This window comes from Panthera tigris, chromosome B4, assembly GCF_018350195.1.
Source record: "Panthera tigris isolate Pti1 chromosome B4, P.tigris_Pti1_mat1.1, whole genome shotgun sequence".
In the NCBI taxonomy this organism is placed as follows: Eukaryota; Metazoa; Chordata; class Mammalia; order Carnivora; family Felidae; genus Panthera; species Panthera tigris.
The window spans coordinates 43,993,802-44,015,014 of NC_056666.1; the positions used below are offsets into that span (position 1 = coordinate 43,993,802).

At 37.4% G+C, this 21,213-nt stretch overlaps 1 protein-coding gene across 1 annotated transcript; it reads right to left on the bottom strand.

The window, feature by feature from the left end:
• Window positions 1-2,641: 2,641 nt before the first annotated feature.
• LOC102967083 (NKG2-A/NKG2-B type II integral membrane protein-like) lies at window positions 2,642-19,920 on the bottom strand. Its single transcript, XM_042993676.1, has 5 exons — window positions 19,628-19,920; window positions 19,143-19,220; window positions 18,608-18,661; window positions 17,936-18,087; window positions 2,642-2,749 (listed from the first exon to the last, which is right to left on the bottom strand). The coding sequence occupies exons 1-5, from the start codon at window positions 19,812-19,814 to the stop codon at window positions 2,642-2,644; spliced, it is 579 nt and encodes a 192-aa protein (XP_042849610.1). The 5' UTR covers window positions 19,815-19,920.
• Window positions 19,921-21,213: the final 1,293 nt, after the last annotated feature.

The following is a 21,213-nucleotide window of genomic DNA, read 5'->3' on the forward strand; positions in this document are numbered from 1 at the left end:
TCCTCTAAGAATAAAATATATAAAAAAGATCTGAGCTGAATCTGTATGGAGTCAAGTTCATGTTTACCCAGCCTACATCAACTGAAACACCCTCAAACTCTAAATGGTTGAGTGAAAAATAAGTTTAAATTCTTTGTAAACATCAACGCAATCTTGAGTTTTTTGTAACACGACTTCAGCGATTACTTACAGCTGTCATTTACATGTTGTATGAAATTAATTTTAAATACTCATATAATTTTTCTACATGAGTATAGGGACTAAATACAGAGAGTATAAGGAAGGCTACATTCAGAGAGATGAATGTATATGAAACAGTAAGTTATTTGGCAAACAATAATCAAAGGTAAATCCTTTCCCTCTTGTGAGCGAGCTAGGGTAGAAATATCTCTAAATGATTATCAAATTACTCAAGGTTCTCCCCAATTCTGTCAATAACCAGCTGCTTGACCCACAGAAAACTCTTTACACTTCTAATTCTTGTTTTCTTTATTAGTCAACACTATTTTCCCCATTAAAGTATTTCCTAGGCATTGTAGTAACGAGTGGCAAAAGTTAGGATCTGGAGCATTTAAGAAAACAGGATATGTTCCACACTATGTACAATCCAGGTGAGGAGAACAACACACAAGAAAACATGTCAAAGGACACCGGTTATTAGCCGATGAAGATACCAGTCTTTACCAAAAAATGAAACTGATCACTAAAAACGCTGCACTAAAACGGATTCAGAAGCTACAGCTTGGTTCCATTCTCTGAGGAAGTGGGCAGATCTGAATGGCTCTTAGCAACCCTGTGGTTGTTGCATGATAACCCTGAGTGCCCATTAACAATTTAGTACTCTCAGCTCCAAATCTACCCTCCGTGTTCCGTTCTCAGATAATGGAGTTACATCCTGTAAACTTCTCACCCTCATCATCTCACACGATGTTGGCTTTTGTCGGTAAAAGACAATGGAGAGACGGTGCAGCAGAAAGGCCTCTTCTTCCTAGTTTCATGGTGTTTTCCCTCCTCTGGCCACCGTGGCTTGGTTGCCAGCCGCATGCTTGCAGGAAGTCCTGTGTATGCAGCCTGGAAGAAGTTTTGGTGGCCTGTCCATCAGTTTCCTGCCCTCAGCTCTGTGCCTCCTAACACTCTGGTGTGGGTTCTTCTTGCCTGCCGGTCACAGCCTGAGATCTATCCTCACCAGTGGACTGTGGAGCTGCTCTCTCCCAGGCCAATCCAGTAAGCATGTCTGCCATGAAGCTGTGTGTAGCAACAATGTCTTTAGTGACATCTAAATCCTGTCTTCGGAGAGTAAGCCTGGCTTCCCAGTGATTGCTCCTTTCGGTACTCTCCTTTAACTCTGACATATTCTTTTATTTAAAATTCTTTTTACTGTTTATTTATTTTTGAGTGAGACACAGACAGAGAGCCAGCAGGGAGGGATAGAGAGAGAGGGGGGGACACAGAATCTGAAGCAGGCTCCAGGCTCTGAGCGACCAGCACAGAACCCGACATGGGGCTCGAACCCACAAACTGTGAGATCATGACCTGAGCTGAAGTTGGAGGCTCAACCAATTGAGCCAATTGGTTGGAGGTTCAACCAATTGAGCCAGGCACCCCTCACTCTAAGTTATTCTTACAAATTTTTTTTTTCATCTTAGTGGTCTTTCCTCTTAGTAGGCTTTCCCTTACAAATAGAGAATAATTGTATACATCAAACTTCCTTTGGTTTCTGTCTCTTGATTGAATTCTGACTGATAACCTTGCCACTCTGCATTGTTCAACCCTCCTTTGCGACCCCTTTAAGGGCTAGGACAAATCAATTAATTTGGAAATATGATTGGAATTGTTTACTTTATTGAGAGCTTTACAGTAACAGTGCTTGATATTATGATTTGGAATTTATAATTTATTTTAATAAAAAGCAAAAGCTTAAGGAATATATATTATGTACCTTGAGAACATATTTTTTACATTAATATAACTAAAGATTGAAGAACACCAAGGGTGAATCTTCAGGTACACTTTGGACTTGGGTGATTATGATGCATCACTGTGGATTCGTCCTTGGTAACAAATGGACCGTTCTAGTGAGTGACCTTGATAATGGGAGAGGCCATGCATGTGTACAGACAGAGACAATGTAGGAAACCTCTGTACCTTCCTCTGAGTTTTGTTGTGAACCTAATATTGGTCAAACAAAGAATATCTTAAAAGTATTCTGAGAAAATAATTGGATGGCGTATGAAGAAATGTGAGATATGCTCTTTATAGATGGTGAGATAGCGTTATACCAAAATGAGGTAACTAAAGTGCCTGGTGCTTACAAACATATGGTCTTGTGATTAAGCAGGATTCAAAATAGCTCTTCTTTAATTTAAAATTGAAATATGGACAATTCTGGTCACTCTCTGAAGATACTGGCAACCTGAAATACAGAGAATTATATCGCATTAATCTTAACAATATATACAATAATCTTTTGATGGATAAACTATTTCGATTAATAGTTATGCATCGAACTGCAAATATTTTCCCTATCATTTTTCTATGGAAACACTTCAACAATTGTGTCTATAAAATTGTCCACATATTTCTGGTTTTCTTTCTAAGATTAATTCCTCAAAGGCATAAAAAACATAAGTTCTTAGGAAACTTACACTTTGGAAGAGACAGTTGAGCCTCTTGACCACACAGATGAATTTTTATTGCTTCTGTGGCAACCTCTAATCCACGAAGTAGGAATGAATAAATTCAACAAATACTATGAGAAAATAAATTTTATTAGAAAAGCTCTTGTATTCATTTGGACTTTGTAGTACCAAATGAAGTTAATTCTTTCCTACTTTGTAAAATCTTTCAAATTATAATATAATGTTACGCACTGGACACATTATAAAAGTCTCTTAGCAGGATTAAGTGAGAAGGACATGCTGACGAAGGTCATAATTTTGGGGTTCTGATTATTGACAAAAGGTTAATGATAATTTGTGAAATATTCACGTTGGAAAAAATCCTAGAGATTCAAGTAGGAAGCAGCACATGTGTCATTTTCTTGCCTGGGATGCTCCCATGCCTCCCCACCTGTTGACCCTAGCTCAGCGATCAAGAAGAATCACAGTTTTTACAGTTCGAGAAGCTGCAAAAAAACAGTGGTATTGGTGCCACAGGGGCAGACTTGATTAGCGGTGGGTTGGGGGCAAACTAGCCTATTGATTTTCAGCTCCCAGTGCTGATTTCATTAGGTAATGTTGAAGAAAACCCATACTCTTACTAGTCAGAGGTTTTGGTCTTTGTGTCAAGCTCTGTGACCCCCATAAATATAATGGGAAGGTAGTTCTGTAAAAATACAACAGAAGAGTTGACATCAGCTCTCCACACACTCTTGGCTGATGGAAAAGAATATGCACACATGGAGAGGAGGCCAAGACGAACCCAGGAGAAAGTAAGAACAGAAAGAGACTTGAGAACTCATAGTAAAGTTATGAGCTGTCCCCTCCCACATTCACACATGTGCACAAACACACACACATGCACACACATCACATGGCAGAGGGGGAATCCTCCTGATTTGCAGTATTTGAATGCAGTCTTTTGTTTGTTTATTATTATTATTTATTATTTTTAAAATATAATTTATTGTCAAGATTCATCACTTACATACAATACCCGGTGCTCATCCCAACAAGTGCCCTCCTCGATGCCCATCACCCATTTTGCTTGCTACCCCACCCCCATCCATCAACCTTCAGTTTGTTCTCTGTATTTAAGACTGTCTTATGGTTTGTCTCTCTCTCTGTTTGTAACATTTTTTTCCCTTTCCCTTCCCCCATGGTCTTCTGTTAAGTTTCTCAAATTCCACAGATGAGTAAAAAACATATGATATCTGTCTTTCTCTGCCTGACTTATTTCACTTAGCATAATACCCTCCAGTTCCATCGACATTGTTACAAATGGCAGGATTTCACTCTTTTTCATTGCCGACTAGTGTTTCATTGTATATATAAACCACATCTTTATCCACTCATCAGTTGATGGACATTCAGCCTCTTTCCATAATTTGGCTATTGTTGTAGAGCTGCTATAAACATTGGGGAATGCGGTCTTTAAAAAAAAATTGGTATTTGCACTCAGATATCACCTCACGCCAGTCAGAGTGGCCAAAATGAATAAATCAGGAGACTAGATGCTGGAGAGGATGTGGAGAAACGGGAACCCTCTTGCACTGCTGGTGGGAATGCAAACTGGTGCAGCCACTCTGGAGAACAGTGTGGAGGTTCCTCAAAAAATTAAAACTAGACCTACCCTATGACCCAGCAATAGCACTGCTAGGAATCTACCCAAGGGATACAGGAGTACTGATGCATAGGGGCACTTGTACCCCAATGTTTATAGCAGCACTCTCAACAATAGCCAAATTATGGAAAGAGCCGAAATGTCCATCAACTGATGAATGGATAAAGAAATTGTGGTTTATATACACAATGGAGTACTACATGGCAATGAGAAAGAATGAAATATGGCCCTTTGTAGCAACATGGATGGAACTGGAGAGTGTGATGCTAAGTGAAATAAGCCATACAGAGAAAGAGAGATACCATATGTGTTCACTCTTATGTGGATCCTGAGAAACTTAACAGGAACCCATGGGGAGGGGAAGGAAAAAAAAGAGGTTAGAGTGGGAGAGAGCCAAAGCATAAGAGACTCTTAAAAACTGAGAACAAACTGAGGGTTGATGGGGGGTGGGAGGGAGGGGAGGGTGGGTGATGGGTATTGAGGAGGGCACCTTTTGGGATGAGCACTGGGTGTTGTATGGAAACCAATTTGACAATAAACTTCATATATTGAAAAAAAATTTAAAAAAATTAAAAAAATTAAAAAAATTGGTATTTGACATTTAAGTTACAAAATTACAAGGGCAATCCCTAGGAAGATAGGCTGAAAAATAAAAATCAACAAAAAGAATCTGGAAAACCTGAACAAAAATATCAGCAGGCAGACTTTAGAGGAGAAGATTCTGCAGTAACGTTTATGCAAATTATAAAAATAATAAATCTAAAAAAAATAGAATGTATGTTTGCTAAAGTATATTTCAAAGAATGTCTACTTGAAAAATCAAAACACATGAAAAGAAGTTGGAAAATGTCTTCTATAGTAAGAGAATTCATAGGCCATTAGAAACCACTAATGGGATAAGATGTTACATTTATCAGAAGAAAGTATTTTCAAATAATATTCGTAAATATATGTAAATTATAATGAAAAGTTACTTCAAATAATTAAATGAACAATGTGATGGCAGCAACAGAGCAAGTCGGTGATACCAACAGTGAAATAAAACTATATGAATAAACCACAGAGACATTTTGAGTGTATAAATCCATACCTGTAGTGAAAAATTCACTAAATTTTCTCTGCAGAAAATTTGAGATGCCGTAGGCAAAACTGATGAGATGGTGGTTACGGTAACAGAATTTATTCATCCCATAGGATGAGAGAGAAAAAAAAGAGAAAATTTAACAGGGTTCAGAGACCTTCAAAACAGGATCAGGAAAACCAGCTTAGGTCTAAATAGAATCTGACAGGAACAACAGAGTCAGAAAAAAAAAAAAAAAAGAACAACAACCGTAAATCACAATGAATGAACAACTTATTAGATATAGTTTAATAAATATTTGTGGACACCAGAGGCTTAGCAAACTGCTAATAGCATGAACGCATACAAATCCACATCTCATGACATAATGAAATGACCGAGGGACACTTGCAAACATAGACCAAGAAATAATCTTGAGGTAACAGGGTGGATTAAGATGTGTTTTAAGTCAGTGTGAAAATCAGGGAATGGGTGACATATTTTCCACCTCAATCAGCCTCGGACCACATCATGTACCACAGAATCCATATCTGCTCTGCACACAATTTCAGACTGAAGTGGGACACCATCAGCAAGAGGAAAGAATAGGAAGCCCCGGGCCCTGAATCTCCTATGGAAACAATAATTTAAAGATATATTCAGACACAAACCCATGTATATTCAGCTCATCATTTTTTTAAGGGTGCCAAGACCATTCAGTAGGGAAAGAACAGTATCTGTCACAAATGGTGTGGGAACCTGGCTATCCATATGTAAAAGAATGAAGTTGCCTGCTTACATTTCCACCATATACTAAAGTTAACTCAAAAAGGACTAAGGACCTAAACATAAATGTAAAACTATGTAAATGCATGAAGAAAACCTGGGGGGAAAGTAAACAACATTGTGTTTGGCAATGATTTCTCGGGTATGCCACCCAAACCACAGACTACAAAGGAAAAGTCCATTGTAGAGAAACAGGCTACATCAAACTAAAACATTTCTATGCGTCAGAGGGTGTGATCAACAGAATGAATAGTGGCAAAAACACTTGCAAATCATACATCAAACAAGGGATCCATTTCCAAAATATATAAGGAAACTTACAAGTCAGTAACAACAACAAAAACCAAATCACACAGTTAAAAAATGAGCAAAGAAATTGAATAGATTTATCTCCAAAGAAAATATACAAATGGTCAAAAAGCATATGAAAAGATGCTCAATAGCACTAATAATCCGAGAAATGCAAATCAAAACCACGATGAGATAGCACCTCATTCTCACTAGGTTGGATAGAATCAAAAAAGTTTTGGTGAGAAGGTGGAAAAGAGGAGCCTTGCATACTGTTGTTGGGAACATAAATTGGTCAGCTGTTATGAAGGAGGGTATGGAGCTTCTTCAAGAAATTAAAAATACAATTACCAACTGAATCAGTAATCCCACATGTTGCAAAATATCTAAAGGAATTGAAAGCAAGACCTCAAAGAGATGTGTACATCCATCCTCACTGAAGCATTATTCACAAAAGCCAAGTGGTAGAAGCAGTCCAAATGTCTACTGATGGATGGATGGATCAAGAAAACGTGCTATACACATAACAGTGTATTTATCCAGCCTTAAAAAAGAAGGAAATCTAACCAATTCTATAATATGGATGAAACTCCAGGACATTATGCTAAGTGAAACAAGCCAGTCACATGAACGCAAAAAAGAAAAAAAAAAGTGTATGATTCCACTTACATGAAGTGTCTAAAGTAGTCAGATTAGTAGAAACAGTGAGTAGAATGGCAATTGCTAACGGTTGAAGGGAAAGTGGAGAAGGTAATTATTGTTTAATGAGTATAGAGTCCCAGTTTTACAAGGTAGAAGTTCTAGATATAGTTAGCGCCCCTAGCATGGGTGCTTAGAGTTGCTTAAGATGTATGATCTAGTTAAATGCAATGTAAGATGTGAGATAGCATGTGATTCCCACTGTGTGAAAATACGGAAGAAACAAAACTACAGGGAACATAAATAGATCAGTGGTTGACAGGGTTTAGGGGGAAGGAAGTTTGGATAGGTAGAGCACAGAGGACTTTGAAGGCAGTGAAACTATTCTGTATAACTCCATAATGGTTGATACACGTCATTATATATTTCTCCAAACTCATAAAATGCACAACATCAGGAGTACACCTTAAAGTAAACTATGGTCTTTGGGTGACAAAGATGTGTCAAGATAGGTGTATCAATTGAAGCAAACGAACCACCCCACTGAGGGATGCTGAAAGTGAGAAAGTCTCTGCATTACTGGTGCACAGACACATAGATAGTAGAGGAATACAGAAAATCTCTATACTTTGTCTGAGTTTTGCTGTGAGCCTAAAACTGCTCCAAGAAAACAGTCTATTTTTGTTAACATGGATAATGTAGTCAGTTTTACGTTATGTGCATTTTTTTGCCACAACTTAAAAAAAAATAAAATAAAAAGGCAAACAAAAGAAAGGAGGTGATCTTGACAGAAGCAAGAAAAAAAAAACTACTCATTACATTTAGTAAAATAATGATATGATTAATAGATGAGTTCTTACCAGAAACAATAAAGGATGAAAGATAGGGAAGGTCAAATTCAGAGCTGAAAGTACTGAAAAAAAAAAAAAAACAAAAAAGCAAGAAACAAACCAACTCCCTACACACACACACACACAAACCCAAAACAAAACAAAATAAAAACACTTGTCAAACAAGAATTATAAATTCGCAAAACGAATTTTCAAAAAAGAAGTTGCATAAAGACCCCACAACGAACACAAAATCTAAGACAATTTCCTCTTAGTACACCTGCCCTCTAAAAATGTTCTTTAAGCTACAAGTAAATGATGCCAGTTGGTAATGCATATCTACAAGACGGAATATGATCGCCAGCAATGCTAAATATATTCGTATATTTTAAAAACCTGTGTGTATGTTTTCCTCTCTGAATTGCTTCGACAGATGAGATTATTTAAAGCAATCATTATAACACTGTTGGTGGGATCTATACCACGTATGTTATTTTTTTAGCATTTGTTAATTTCTGTGGCGCAAAGTCACCAAGAGGGCGTCATTTCAAGTCTCCAGTGGGAAATCAGTGTTTGGAATCCGAAGGTAGCTGGCTTCAGTACAACCTTGTAAGAACAGGTTTCCGGCTCTCTCTGAAAGTAGAGCGTCCCTATGAAAATGTTCCTAAGCCGAAATGGTGGACACTAAAGAAGTAAATAGCATTAATTCATGTGGAAAAATTGTTGAATATTCCCTGATCCCCAAAACATTCCCCACCAAAATAAATAACCCCCAAATAACCTCCCTTACGTTTTTCTGATATAAGACACACCTTGCGAATGGATATGAAAAATACATTGAACACAGATGCTCAAAAACACAATTGAAAGCTATGCTTGGTACTGAACTCAGATGCTGAGTATAGTTTCTGAGGAATGAAATTGACAGGGCCAATCTTGCTGCTTGGGGGTGTGAGCTGCCTCTAACAGTAAAACTAGTAGCGAGCACAATTTTTGCTTTTCACCTTTTCTCCTACACACGTTAATCCCCTTCAGATTCTGTTGTTCAGCAAAAAACTGGTACTAACGTAGGTCTTTCACAAAATCAAACTGACATAAGGCAAATTTTCCTGAAGGTGTGTTTATTATTTTATTAAGAGCATGGGGGAGGGGGCACAGAGGGAGGGAGAGAGAGAATCCCAAGCAGGCTACCCACTGTCAGGGCAGAGCGGGACTCAAGGCTTCATATCTCATGGACCATGTGATCACAACCTGAGCCAAAATCAAGAGTTGGACTTTTAACCAACTGAGCCACGCAGGTGCCGCAGGCATAATGCAAATTTTTGAACAGCTGAGGAATACCTGTAATACTTAGGAGGGGGAAAAGGAGCTATGTTTGTGTTAATATAACATATTTTAATGGAAATTAGAATTAATTTGAAGTAGATGGCGATCAGCTAATGATATATGCGTAAAGAGTGCTATCAGCAACATAGAAGATGAGCAAATCCCAATAAAAGCAATAAGAACAATAATTATACAACTCCAAACTGAGAACTGCTCAGGGAACACTCTAGACCACAGAAAAACAGCACACACCGGGTGTAGTTCAAAAATCCAGGATGGTCCCATAGAACATAAAGGAAGCATTTTACCTGCATCACCCAACCCTGCAGCTGAGAGCCACTTGGCACCTGGAGGAATCCCCCCAGGGGGAGTCACCTCATGGACAGAAGGGGAGCAGGAGAACCAATAATCTTCAACGATGTGGACATCTGCAGCTTTTGCAACAAAAGTGTCCCACCGATACTGATCCTGATCCCACTAGTTGGAGCAGCCCAGAGTGCTCTCTCTGTATCTCCTCCCAGAGCCTGGGGCTGTTGCTATGGTCAGACTTGCCTTCGGGGACACCAATTGCTGCTTTTAGGGACTGGGTACCACAGCGCCTCCCTTATACAAGACTAGAGCTGGTCTGATTTTTGCCCTCTCCTGGTCCCAGGTTGGGGCTCTGTCTCAACATTACCAGGGCAGACTCTGCTGCCCTGAACCCTGCCCTCAGCTCCTAAGAATACTTTAACTGCCACTCTAGGTGCAAGTTGCTGCTGTCCTGGATTCTACCCATAGTGTTCCATGCCATGACTCTGTATCTTCATGTAAAGGGTCCTCCTGCTGCTCTGAACCCCATCCCCATTCGATGCCTAGATTCTGGACTGCCATTGCTAACACGAGGTTGCTATTGTTTGAAAACTTGACATCACCCACAGCAACTCCAGCCTCTGACCCATCCTTGCTAGGGCTTGTCATCCTAAGTTCCGTGGTCACCGCTACATAGCTTCTGTCAACCAGAGTCAGAGCGATGAGCACCTGAGACCCAGATACAGTTTCCGTGGCATATCTGCAAGTGTCTCCACCTTGGACCCCAGTGCCACAGCCACAGTAAGTGAACCTGTGCACTGAGACCTTGTGGCGATGGTAGTTCTATCTGTGCCCGACCTTGGATGACAGTTCCAGTACTGCTCTGAGGGCTCTGAGGCCAGCATGCAGTACCTGATACCAGAAAGATCATCTCGACAAGATCTTCTTCCCAAACATAAGGCAGGAGGGAGTGGGATAATATTTTTAAGGTGGTCAAAGGGGGAAAAAAAAACCCAGCCAACCAAGAATGCCTTACTCAGCAAAGCTGTCATTCGAAAACGAAGAAGAGATAAAAGCTTTCCCAGCCTCTCAAAGGATGGTGTGTCAATGGTTCAGCTTGCCCCGGATGGCAGAGGACAGCAGCACCATGACTCTCGTGGTCGTCTCTAGACCACCATGTGTCAGAACCAGTTTTAAGTATTTGATATGTCTAACTGAAATGCTAAAGGGAATTCTTGAAGCTGAAACAGACGAAAATTAGAAACAATGAAACATATAAACATATAGAATCACTGGTAGAGGCAAAAGGAACAATACCCTTGACATTGGTGTAGACGATGGTTTCTTGGATACCAAAACCACAGGCAACAAAAACTAAAATAAGAAAAGTGGGACTGCATTAAGCCAAAGAGCATCTTTTCAGCAAGGAAAGAACCAAGCAAGTGAAAGAACAATGTAGAGAGCAGAAGAAAATATCTGTAAACAAATATCAGATAAGGGAGTAATATCCATTTATATAAAGAACTCTTACAATGTAATAAAAGCAAAGAACACAATCCAATTCAAAAAATGGGCAAAGGACTTGAGTAGATATTTTTTGAAAGACATACAAATGGCAAGCAGATACAGGTAAGGTGCATAAGGTCACTAATCATCAGGGAAATGCAAATCAAAACCACCAGCTGGGGGCGCCTGGGTGGCTCAGTCGGTTAAGCATCTGACTTCAGCTCAGGTCACGATCTCGCGGTCCGTGAGTTCAAGGCCCGCGTTGGGCTCTGGGCTGATGGCTCAGAGCCTGGAGCCTGCTTCGGATTCTGTATCTCCCTCTCTCTCTGCCCCTCCCCCGCTCATGCTCTGTCTCTCTCTGTCTCAAAAATAAATAAACGTTAAAAAAATTAAAAAAAAATTTAAAACCCCCAGCTGATGTCACCTCATGCCTGTTAGAATGGTTTAAGTATCTGCCAACAGATTATAGTTAAAGAAGGTATCACATATATACAATATACAAATTCATACACACTGAATATAAATTATTCAGCTGTGAGAAAGAAAGAAATCTTGCCATTTGTGGCAAATGGATAAAACTTGAAGGCATTATTGTAAGAGATAAAAGCCAGACAAGGAATGCAAAAACTGTATGGTCTCACATGTGGAATTGAAAAAATTGAACCTGTAAAATTTAAGGATAGAATGTTGTTTACAAGGGGAAGGGGTGGGGAATTCTGGAGATATTTAAGAGTACAAAGTACAACTATAGATAAATAAGTTCTGGAGATCTAATGTACAGCATAGTGATTGTAGTCAGCATTACTGTATTATAACCTTCAGAGTTGCTAAGACTAAATCTTAGCTGTTCTGAACACCCACAAAAAAACCCCCAAGATGGTAAATATGTGACATGAGAAAGGTGTTATCTAACATTACCTTAGCAATTATACTGCAATACATAAATGTATCAAATGAACACATTGTATGCCTTAAATTTATGCAATGTTATATGTCAATTTTACCTAATAAAAACAAACAAAGGATGTGTTTGTTTCTTACAGGTACTAAAGAAATTAGTTAAGAATATAGTTAAGACATCCATAGTGGAATTAAAATGGAGCAATAAAGGGGCGCCTGGGTGGCGCAGTCGGTTAAGCGTCCGACTTCAGCCAGGTCACGATCTCGCGGTCCGTGAGTTCGAGCCCCGCGTCGGGCTCTGGGCTGATGGCTCGGAGCCTGGAGCCTGTTTCCGATTCTGTGTCTCCCTCTCTCTCTGCCCCTCCCCCGTTCATGCTCTGTCTCTCTGTCCCAAAAATAAATAAACGTTGAAAAAAAAAATTTTTTAAATGGAGCAATAAAATAACATATGTTTAATACAAAAGATGCCAGGTAAGGTGGAAGAAGAAACTAATACATAGACATAAAGTGAAGGGCAAAATGGCAGGCCTGAATTCAACTATCCCAATAACGACATTCTGTGAATTAGATAAATATTCCAATCAAAAGACAGAAATTGCCATCCTGGCTAAAAAAGTAAGATCCATCTACATGCTCTCTGTAACAGACACACTTTACATTCAAAGGCACCAATAGGTGAAAGTAAAAGGATAGCAAAGGATAGACCTTACAAACAGGAATCCCATAAGTGAGCAGGGATGGCTATTCTAGTATCAGACAAAGTAGCTGTTAAAACACAAAGTATTAGTAGAAATTAAAAGAAACATTTCAAAATGTTAAGGGTGTCAATATAAGAGAAAAATAAAACAATTATAAATGTATATTAGTCACCTGATAACAGAACCCTCAAACACATGAAATGGAAACTAACAGAATTATAAGTATAGCTGAAGATTTAAATCTCTTCCCTCAGTAAGTGATAGAACAGCTAGTCACAAAAGCAGGAGGACTATGGAAGACTGTCAAAACACTAGGAACCGTCTTGACAACTGACATATATAGAAAGTGTTCTAGGTCATAAATAAGGAACTTAGTTTTAAGGGCTGGAAAAATCAAGGTATATTCTCTGAAGACAAAGGAATCAACGAGAAGCAACGACAGAAAGAAATTTGGAGAATTTCCAAACATGTGGAAAGCGATTCACTTCTGAAAAATTTATAGTTCATAGATACAGTCTTTGAAAATATCTGGTACTGGATGATGGAAATTACCTTGTCTGGATGATAATGTATAAAAATTTGGGGGGGGGTTAGAACAAAAGTAGTGTTTAGAGACTTTCTGTACCTTTGTCACCTATATCCAAAAAGAAGAATTCTATAAAATGCATGATCAGAGTAGTTTCCCTCTCAAGAAGCTATAAAGACAAGAGCCAGCTAAAGTTATAGAAGGAAGAAATGATAAACATATTTAGCTGAAAGTTGATTCTGAATTTATGTGTATTAGCATAACTAAGGTAGGTCTAAATGAATCAATACCCAAATATCCAAGAGCACCGGCAATAGAATGGATGAATACATTATAGCAAAATCAGACAATGGGATGGCAAGGACTATGAACAATTTGCAACTGCATGCAACTTTTGGATGAATCACACAAGTTTAGTTTAACCTGAAAGATCCAGTACTAAAGTATGCATAGCGTATGGTTCCATTTCTATAAAGTGTTAAGTACAGATAAGAACATGAAAGGGACGTTTTGCACTGTTGCTGAAGTTCATTATCTGATTCCATGCAACGGTGACACTTGAAAATCCAGCCGTCTGTTGGCATGTATACCATGTGCATCCATAAAAGAATATTATGAAAAGAGGCAAATATACTTAAAACCAGACACAAAATTGAAAAAAAAAAATCCTACCGAACATGACACGCGAAAATCAAAACAAAAAGAAAGAAAAATATCAGAATTGCCTTATATCTTCTAATACAAGTTACCTGTAATTCAGAAAACTTTTCACACTCGGTTACAGAGTATTTAGAAGTTTATGAATAAAAAAAATGTAATGCCAATTAAAAAACAAAAAGATAACCTTGTAGGGTAGAAAGAAAGGGGTTATAGAAATATGTATTAAGTACATTTTGATGGGAATACTAAAAAAGAACCTAAATTGCACGTCAGTGGCAATCATAAATAGATTCTGACAATATATAAAAATAATGGACAATCACATAAGTAGATTTATTGAAGTAATGCCATGTTGGATTTACGTTTGAAGTTCCATAGATTTTATCTGTCACATTAGCAGGATAAAAAAGATCAAATGATGTGATTTCTCGGATGCAGAAGGCAAATGATAAAACTAATATTCATTCTTCATTTTAAAAATATCCATAGAGGGGCACCTGGGTGGCTCAGCTGGTTAAGTGTCTAACTCTTGATTTTGACTCAGGTCATGATCTCACAGTTCATGAGATTTGAGTCCTGCATTAAGCTCTGCATTGAACAGCGAGGAGTCTGCTTGGAATCTCTCTCTCCCTCTCCCTCTCACACTCTGTCTCTCAAAATAAATAAATATACTTAATATAGATATATAGATATAGGTATATACCTATATAAGTATATACCTATATCTCTATATATTTCTTTAGAAAGATAGAAAATAATAGGAAACATCCATGAAAGATCTAGAATAGATATGATAACTCTGAAAAAGTACTGATATAAACTCACTGTTTAAAAAAATGATGGTTTTTAACATATGAAATTGACATAAAATATATATAATGAGATTAATGGAACAGATTAGAGAGTGGAAAATTTATATCCACACGTATATGGAGTGCACATTTCAACAGAGATGTAAGGTCATTCATGGGATAAAGTATAGTCTTCTCAACAAATGTTTGGGAAGCAATGGGATATTAAAATTATTAATAAATATATACTTTACACTACGTACACAAATATAAAAATGGCTCATACATAGGTGTGAAAGATAAAATTTCAAGATGATGTAACAGAAAAAAACACATGGCCTAAAGTTGGGCAGAGATTTCTTAGAACACCAGCCACATGAACCATAAAAGAACAAAGTGATAAAGTGTAGTTCATCAGGATAATTTCTCTATTTGAAGAGAAAAGAAAGACAAGTCAGCGTCTTGGGAAGAAATATTTACAAATCATACATCCAATAAAAGAGTTGCTGTCAGGATACATAAAAAAATTCTCAAAATGTAATAACAAAGAGTAAAAATATGTGCAAAATATTTCAATAGAAACTTCACCGAAAAACATATATGGAGGGCAAAGAGAATACGAAACAATGCTCAACACTATTAGCCTGGGAACATTCAAATTAAAACCACTACAGACCAGACTTCCTGTTCTGGAAAGATAGAGAGGGTAGAATTTTCTCTATTCCTCTCACCAAATACAGCTACTACCCTGGGCATTAAACGGAAAACAATAGAAGAAGACTCAGAAAGGTGATGAGAAAGCTGACCGAACCAGGCACTGGAGACCTGAGGAATGACATGGCAGCGAGCTCCCTGGAAATTTTCTTTACCTCACATATCCCAGACTGGTGCCAGAGAGGCTGGAAAACCACAGACACCAATAGGTATACACAAAAGTCCCCAATCGCAGGGTACCTGGGTGGCTCAGTCAGTTGAGCATCTGACTTCAGCTCCAGTCGTGATCTCACAGTTCATAGGTTCAAGCCCCGAGTCAGGCTCTGGGCTGACAGCTCAGAGCCTGGAGCCTGCTTCGGATTCTGTGTCTCCCTCTCTCTCTGCCCCTCCCCTGGAGGGCATGCCAGAACGGCAAAAGTTTTAGACACTAACTGCATATTCCGATCAAAAACAATTGACAAACCCACAAAAATATCACCCAGGCATGCAGGGGAAATCAACACGTTGTCTGGTGAAGGAAAACTAAGAACATTTGTCACCAGGGGCACCTGGGTGGCTCAAGTCAGTTAAGTGTACCACTCTTGGTTTCTGCTCAGGTTCTGACCTCACAGTTTTGTAAGTTCAAATCCTGCAACTGGTTCTGTGCTGGTAGTGTGGAGCCTGCTTGGGATTCTCTCTCTTTCTCTCTCTCTGTCTGTCTGTCTGTCTCTCTCTCTCTCTCTCCGCCCTCTCCCCCAAATTGTGCTGTCTCTGACTCTCTCGAAATAAATAAGCTTAAAATAAATGTGTCACCACAAGACCCACTCTGAAAATAATTCCCTTTAGCAGTTTTCTGATAACAAAAGGAATCAGGGAATGTCAGGAAGAAAGAACAAAAGAAAATAAAAAGATCACTGGTTCTAATGGACTTCCTTCACCTCTCGTGCTTTCTAAATTGTTTCATATTTGAGGGAAAATTATCAGTTGAAGCAAAATTATAAAATCAGTTTGATTCTCAATTTTAGTAGAGAAATATTTAAGACAATTATATTATGAATGGGACAACATTAGGGGCCATAAAGGAAAGTAAGGCTCTACATTTTACTCAAACTGCTGTGGGTTGTGATAGACTGCGTAGACTATGATCTCTGAAAATGTAATCATCTATATAAAGATGTTTGATATCTACATTATTTACATAAAGCAGATTAAAGCATATAAGTACATATATAAAGTTATTTATGAAGAAAAGATCCACTTTGCTACAAATTATGCTCCATCAATTAGGTCATGATGTAGAAAAGTATAACCTTTTTCTTACAGCATGACAAACACAGCATCACCAAAAAGAAAGTTCCAGTAGGTCATAAACCTTAATTAAGAGTAAAAACAAATAAAGACATGAAGAGAAAAGTTAAATCTTAGAAAGTAACATAGGACAGGATAGTCATGAAGTAGGTCCAAAATAATCACCACCATTCAAAATGATAAATTGGACTATAGTATCATTAATGCATTTGTGTCATTAAAACCTCCAATGTGAGGGTAAAAATGACAGTCACAGCATCCAAAATCTATTCGTGTCTTACAAACTCAAAAAAGAGCTCATGTCTAAAATTGGACGAGGACTTCTAAGAAGGGAAAAGCGACACTGTCCGGGAGAAATGGGCAAGAGATACACTCAAGCATTCTCACAGGAAATGGTACTGTTATATAATCATCAGAAATTATTACATTAATTTTTCACTAGTGAATGTGAGATTAAGGGGTTATTTTGTACACTGTGTGTTTACGCAATGCGTTAGAAAAATGTTGGAATAAGGTGATAAATTGAAATACACACGTAACTGTGTAATTTCATTCTAATGCTTAGAAGAAAATGTATTATAAATACCCATAAGGACAATTATCTTATACTTCTATATTTGTATTTTCTTATGATAAGTAATATTTATAAGCAAATGCAGTATATCATATACTATAGAGTTATGCATCATATAGAAGTTATTATAAATACAACACAATATGTGAAAAAAAGCCATGGAAAAAGCTTTCCATAAAAAGTTATTCATAATATCCACATACTAAAAGGGAACTAAATTTATGAAAATAAATTTTAAAATGTCATATTCACAGAAGACAGCAGTGAAAATTCACAAACTATAAACAAATGCGATAATATAATGCCTTACAAATGTCATATGAGAGCGAAGGGAGACACACATAAAAATGCATACTGCATGATTTCATTGAGAAAAAGTCCAAAATTAAGCAAAGATACTCCATAATGTAAATGGATAGGGCTAATAAAGGCCCTAAACTTCTACATCATGATCTGTCTTGTAATTGCGTGGTTCTAACTAGTTTGTGTTCAATTTGTGCAATCATGTACTTATTTTCCTTGAAGCGTCAAAATTAAATAGTAAAGTTTATTTCATGCTAAAGGACATTTATAGAAACACGGTTTTCTATGAAAAGCAAGAACTGGAAATTATTAAATGTTCAGTAACGATATAAAAATATAAATAAAATATCATACCCAAACTATAAACAGACTTCAAAACAAATAACCTACAAATATTTACAAAAATATGGATGAGCTCTACAAATGTAATATTAACTGATAAGCTTTTAATGAACTCTGGAAGCATTTGAAATCTTACCACATCCTCTTCATTATCTACAGAGAGCAGGTTAGAGTTTTTAGAAGCACAGGACATCAAACTCTCATTCCACGGTTTTTTTTCAGTGCTGATGTAATAGCAATTGTTGCAATACGTAACCCACTCTTCTGGACAACGACCACAGTGATGTGCTAGAAGAAGATTATGAGATATTATTAAAAATTTTGAATATTACAAAACTCAAATTTTTGCATGGGTATATACATATGTATACATCACATATCTATGCATCCTCCCAGGATGGTATAAATAAAATAGGCTCACACACACTCACAGAGAATGGTCAGGTTCTCATCCTAATTTATGTGCCCATACAAAGCAAACACACAAAAATATCCATCTCTACATGTCCTGAGAGTCACTGAACAAAATCACTTTTATGGATAGTAAAATGATTTGTCTCTTACCATGTTATAGCAAGAGGAAGTTTGAGGTGATTGGTAACAATGCGTATGGTGATTTTAAATGAGTATTTCTTCAAATTGTTACAGAAGAAGTAATATTCTCTGATAATCATTATTTCAGAAAGTTTATATGTGAACTTCTAATTGATTTTCACCCAAATAGACTCGATTCACTTCTTTGCCTAGCCTCAGACGGAGACAAAATAGAAACTATACTAATAACAGAATTTTGAAAATGATGTTGTACCTTTCTGGATCCTTGTTTCCGGGGAAGAATTATTCTGCTCCAGTGTGTCAGTACCTAGAACAATTAAAGTAATCCTCATACAAACTTAATGTTAAACTAAACAAATCATAATGACTGAGTCTCTTAGTTTGAAATTTGGTGTATGGTTTAGAATTAGATAACTGTAATAAAATTAATTTTACCAGTAAAAAGTGAATAACGGGGGAAGACATTTCAAAAGCCTAAACGAATCAAACCGCACCACCTCTTACAGTATTTGGTAACCAATCTCAAGAATTAATTTGTGTTTCTCCATAAGGTCTCTTTCCTATACCTTGTCTTTGAGTTATGAAATCCGAGTTATGAGAATAAATATGTAATACTACCGACAATTGTTGTTATTTCTACCTTTGACAGTTTCAGAATAATCATTCCAAGTTAGAGCTTGAATGCATTTAAATAAGAGAATAAAATTCCATAATGTTATGAAATATTTTGAGCCACTGAGGACCATTAAAGTGAAATATTCCCTTTCGTCATTTAAACACTTACTGACCGGGATTAACAGCTAGTATTACCACAGTGGACATCAAGACGAGACAGATGATTCCCAGGATCCCAGCAATGAGCTTCTCTGGACATGATGATAAATAGTAGAAAGAGAAATGAAAACACTGAGAAAGGATGCACAGAAATAATCATTTAGAAAATTTACAAACAGAACCAACGATGCACATGGAATCCCACATAAAAACTTGGGACTCCAAACCTGTATCTGCTATTGTAATCTTCTCTCAGAATATACCCTTGCATTTACAGTAAATATACTACTCCATGACATGTTGGTAAAGACTACAAATCACAACAATGCCTGAACAAAGTTAGTTCTCAGATTTTAATTACAGTACCGTATTCCAAATTCAAGTTCAGATTCTCACAAATGAAAAATATGCGAGATCATTCCCTACTCACTCCCTACACCCCTGTACCCCAACTGCACATTCTAGAACAGGTATACTGTGTGTGTATTAAATGTTTTACCTTTGCAGGGAGAGCTCTTGCCATTCCCTTGAAGGGCCCGAGAAGCATTTTGAAGATTTAATTCTGCATAGGCTATCTCCTCCTCAGTTACTGAAATGGAACACTTCGTGCCCTTAGGTTGCACTTGCTGTCTTTTTGAGCCCTTAGCATGATGGAGTTCCGCATAAGTCACGCCTTGGTTGCTCATGTCTGCAGCTGAGTAGTGTCAGCTACAATGTGGATGAAACTGCCCTGAAGGTCTTGATCAAGAGTGTGTGTCATGTGCTGACGACATTGCTAGTACAGTGACACCGGGTGGGGTGCAGGGTGAGGGATGCTCCTCATTTGCAGTTGAACAATATAAAGTCTGGTACTAACTTCTGTAGAGATAGAAATAAGTGTTTCATGATAGAATAAGTGGTTTTTACTATGCTATTCTATGTTTGACACAATAGTATTTGTTGGAAAAATGTAAAGAAATAAATGAGAGAGGAATAAAGGAATTCGTGAGTAATACTGTCCTTATGATTCCGCAGAAACATTTCAACACTATTAACTGGGCTAAAATTAAAACGCAGTATTAGGAAAAGAATGCTGCATGATGTTTTGGACAATTTAAAACCACTATTGGTTAAAAATTGAGTGTTCTGATTGGAGAATACTAGTTTTAGCACAAATAGAAATTCCCTGAAGTAAAATATTTCTATTTGGGGACTTAGATTTCTTTCCTGAAAGGTCATGTGCTATCAAATGATCTTTTATTTTAAATAAATTTGGAATTCTGTGACATCGTTAAATTTTAAAAGAAAGATTTTATATGTTGCACAATATTACATGACCCACTAAACGTATCTGAAACCTGAACAACACTGAAAACAAAAGAGCAAAAAATATACATATTTTTTAATTTTTATTTTTTTAATTTACATCCAAATTAATTAGCATATAGTACAACAATGATTTCAGGAGTAGATTCTTTAATGCCCCTTACCCACATAGAGCATCCCCCCTCACACAACCCCTCCAGTAAACCTCAGTTTGTTCTCCATATTTATGAGTCTCTTCTGTTTTGTCCCCCTCCCTGTTTTTATATTACTTTTGCTTCCTTTCCCTTGTGTTCATCTGTTCTGTGTCTTAAAGTCCTCAGATGAGTGAAGTCATATATTTGTCTTTCTCTGAATGACTAATCTTGCTTAGCATAATACCCTCTGGTTCCATCCACATAGTTGCAAATGGCGAGATTTCATTCCTTTTGATTGGCGAGTAATAGTCTATTGTGTGTATATATATATATGCACATATATATATATGTATGTGTATATATATATGTGTATATATACATATATATATATATATATATATGTATATATACACAACTCCTTATCCATTCATCCATTGATGGACATGTGGGCTCTTTCCAGACTTTGGCTATTGTTGATAGTGCTGCTATAAACATTGGGGTGCATGTGTCCTTTCGAAACAGCATACCTGTATCCCTTGGATATATACCTAGTAGTGCAATTGCTGGGTCATAGGGTAGTTCTATTTTTGATTTTTTGAGGAACCTCCATACCGTTTTTCCAGAGTGGCTGCACCAGCTTGCATTC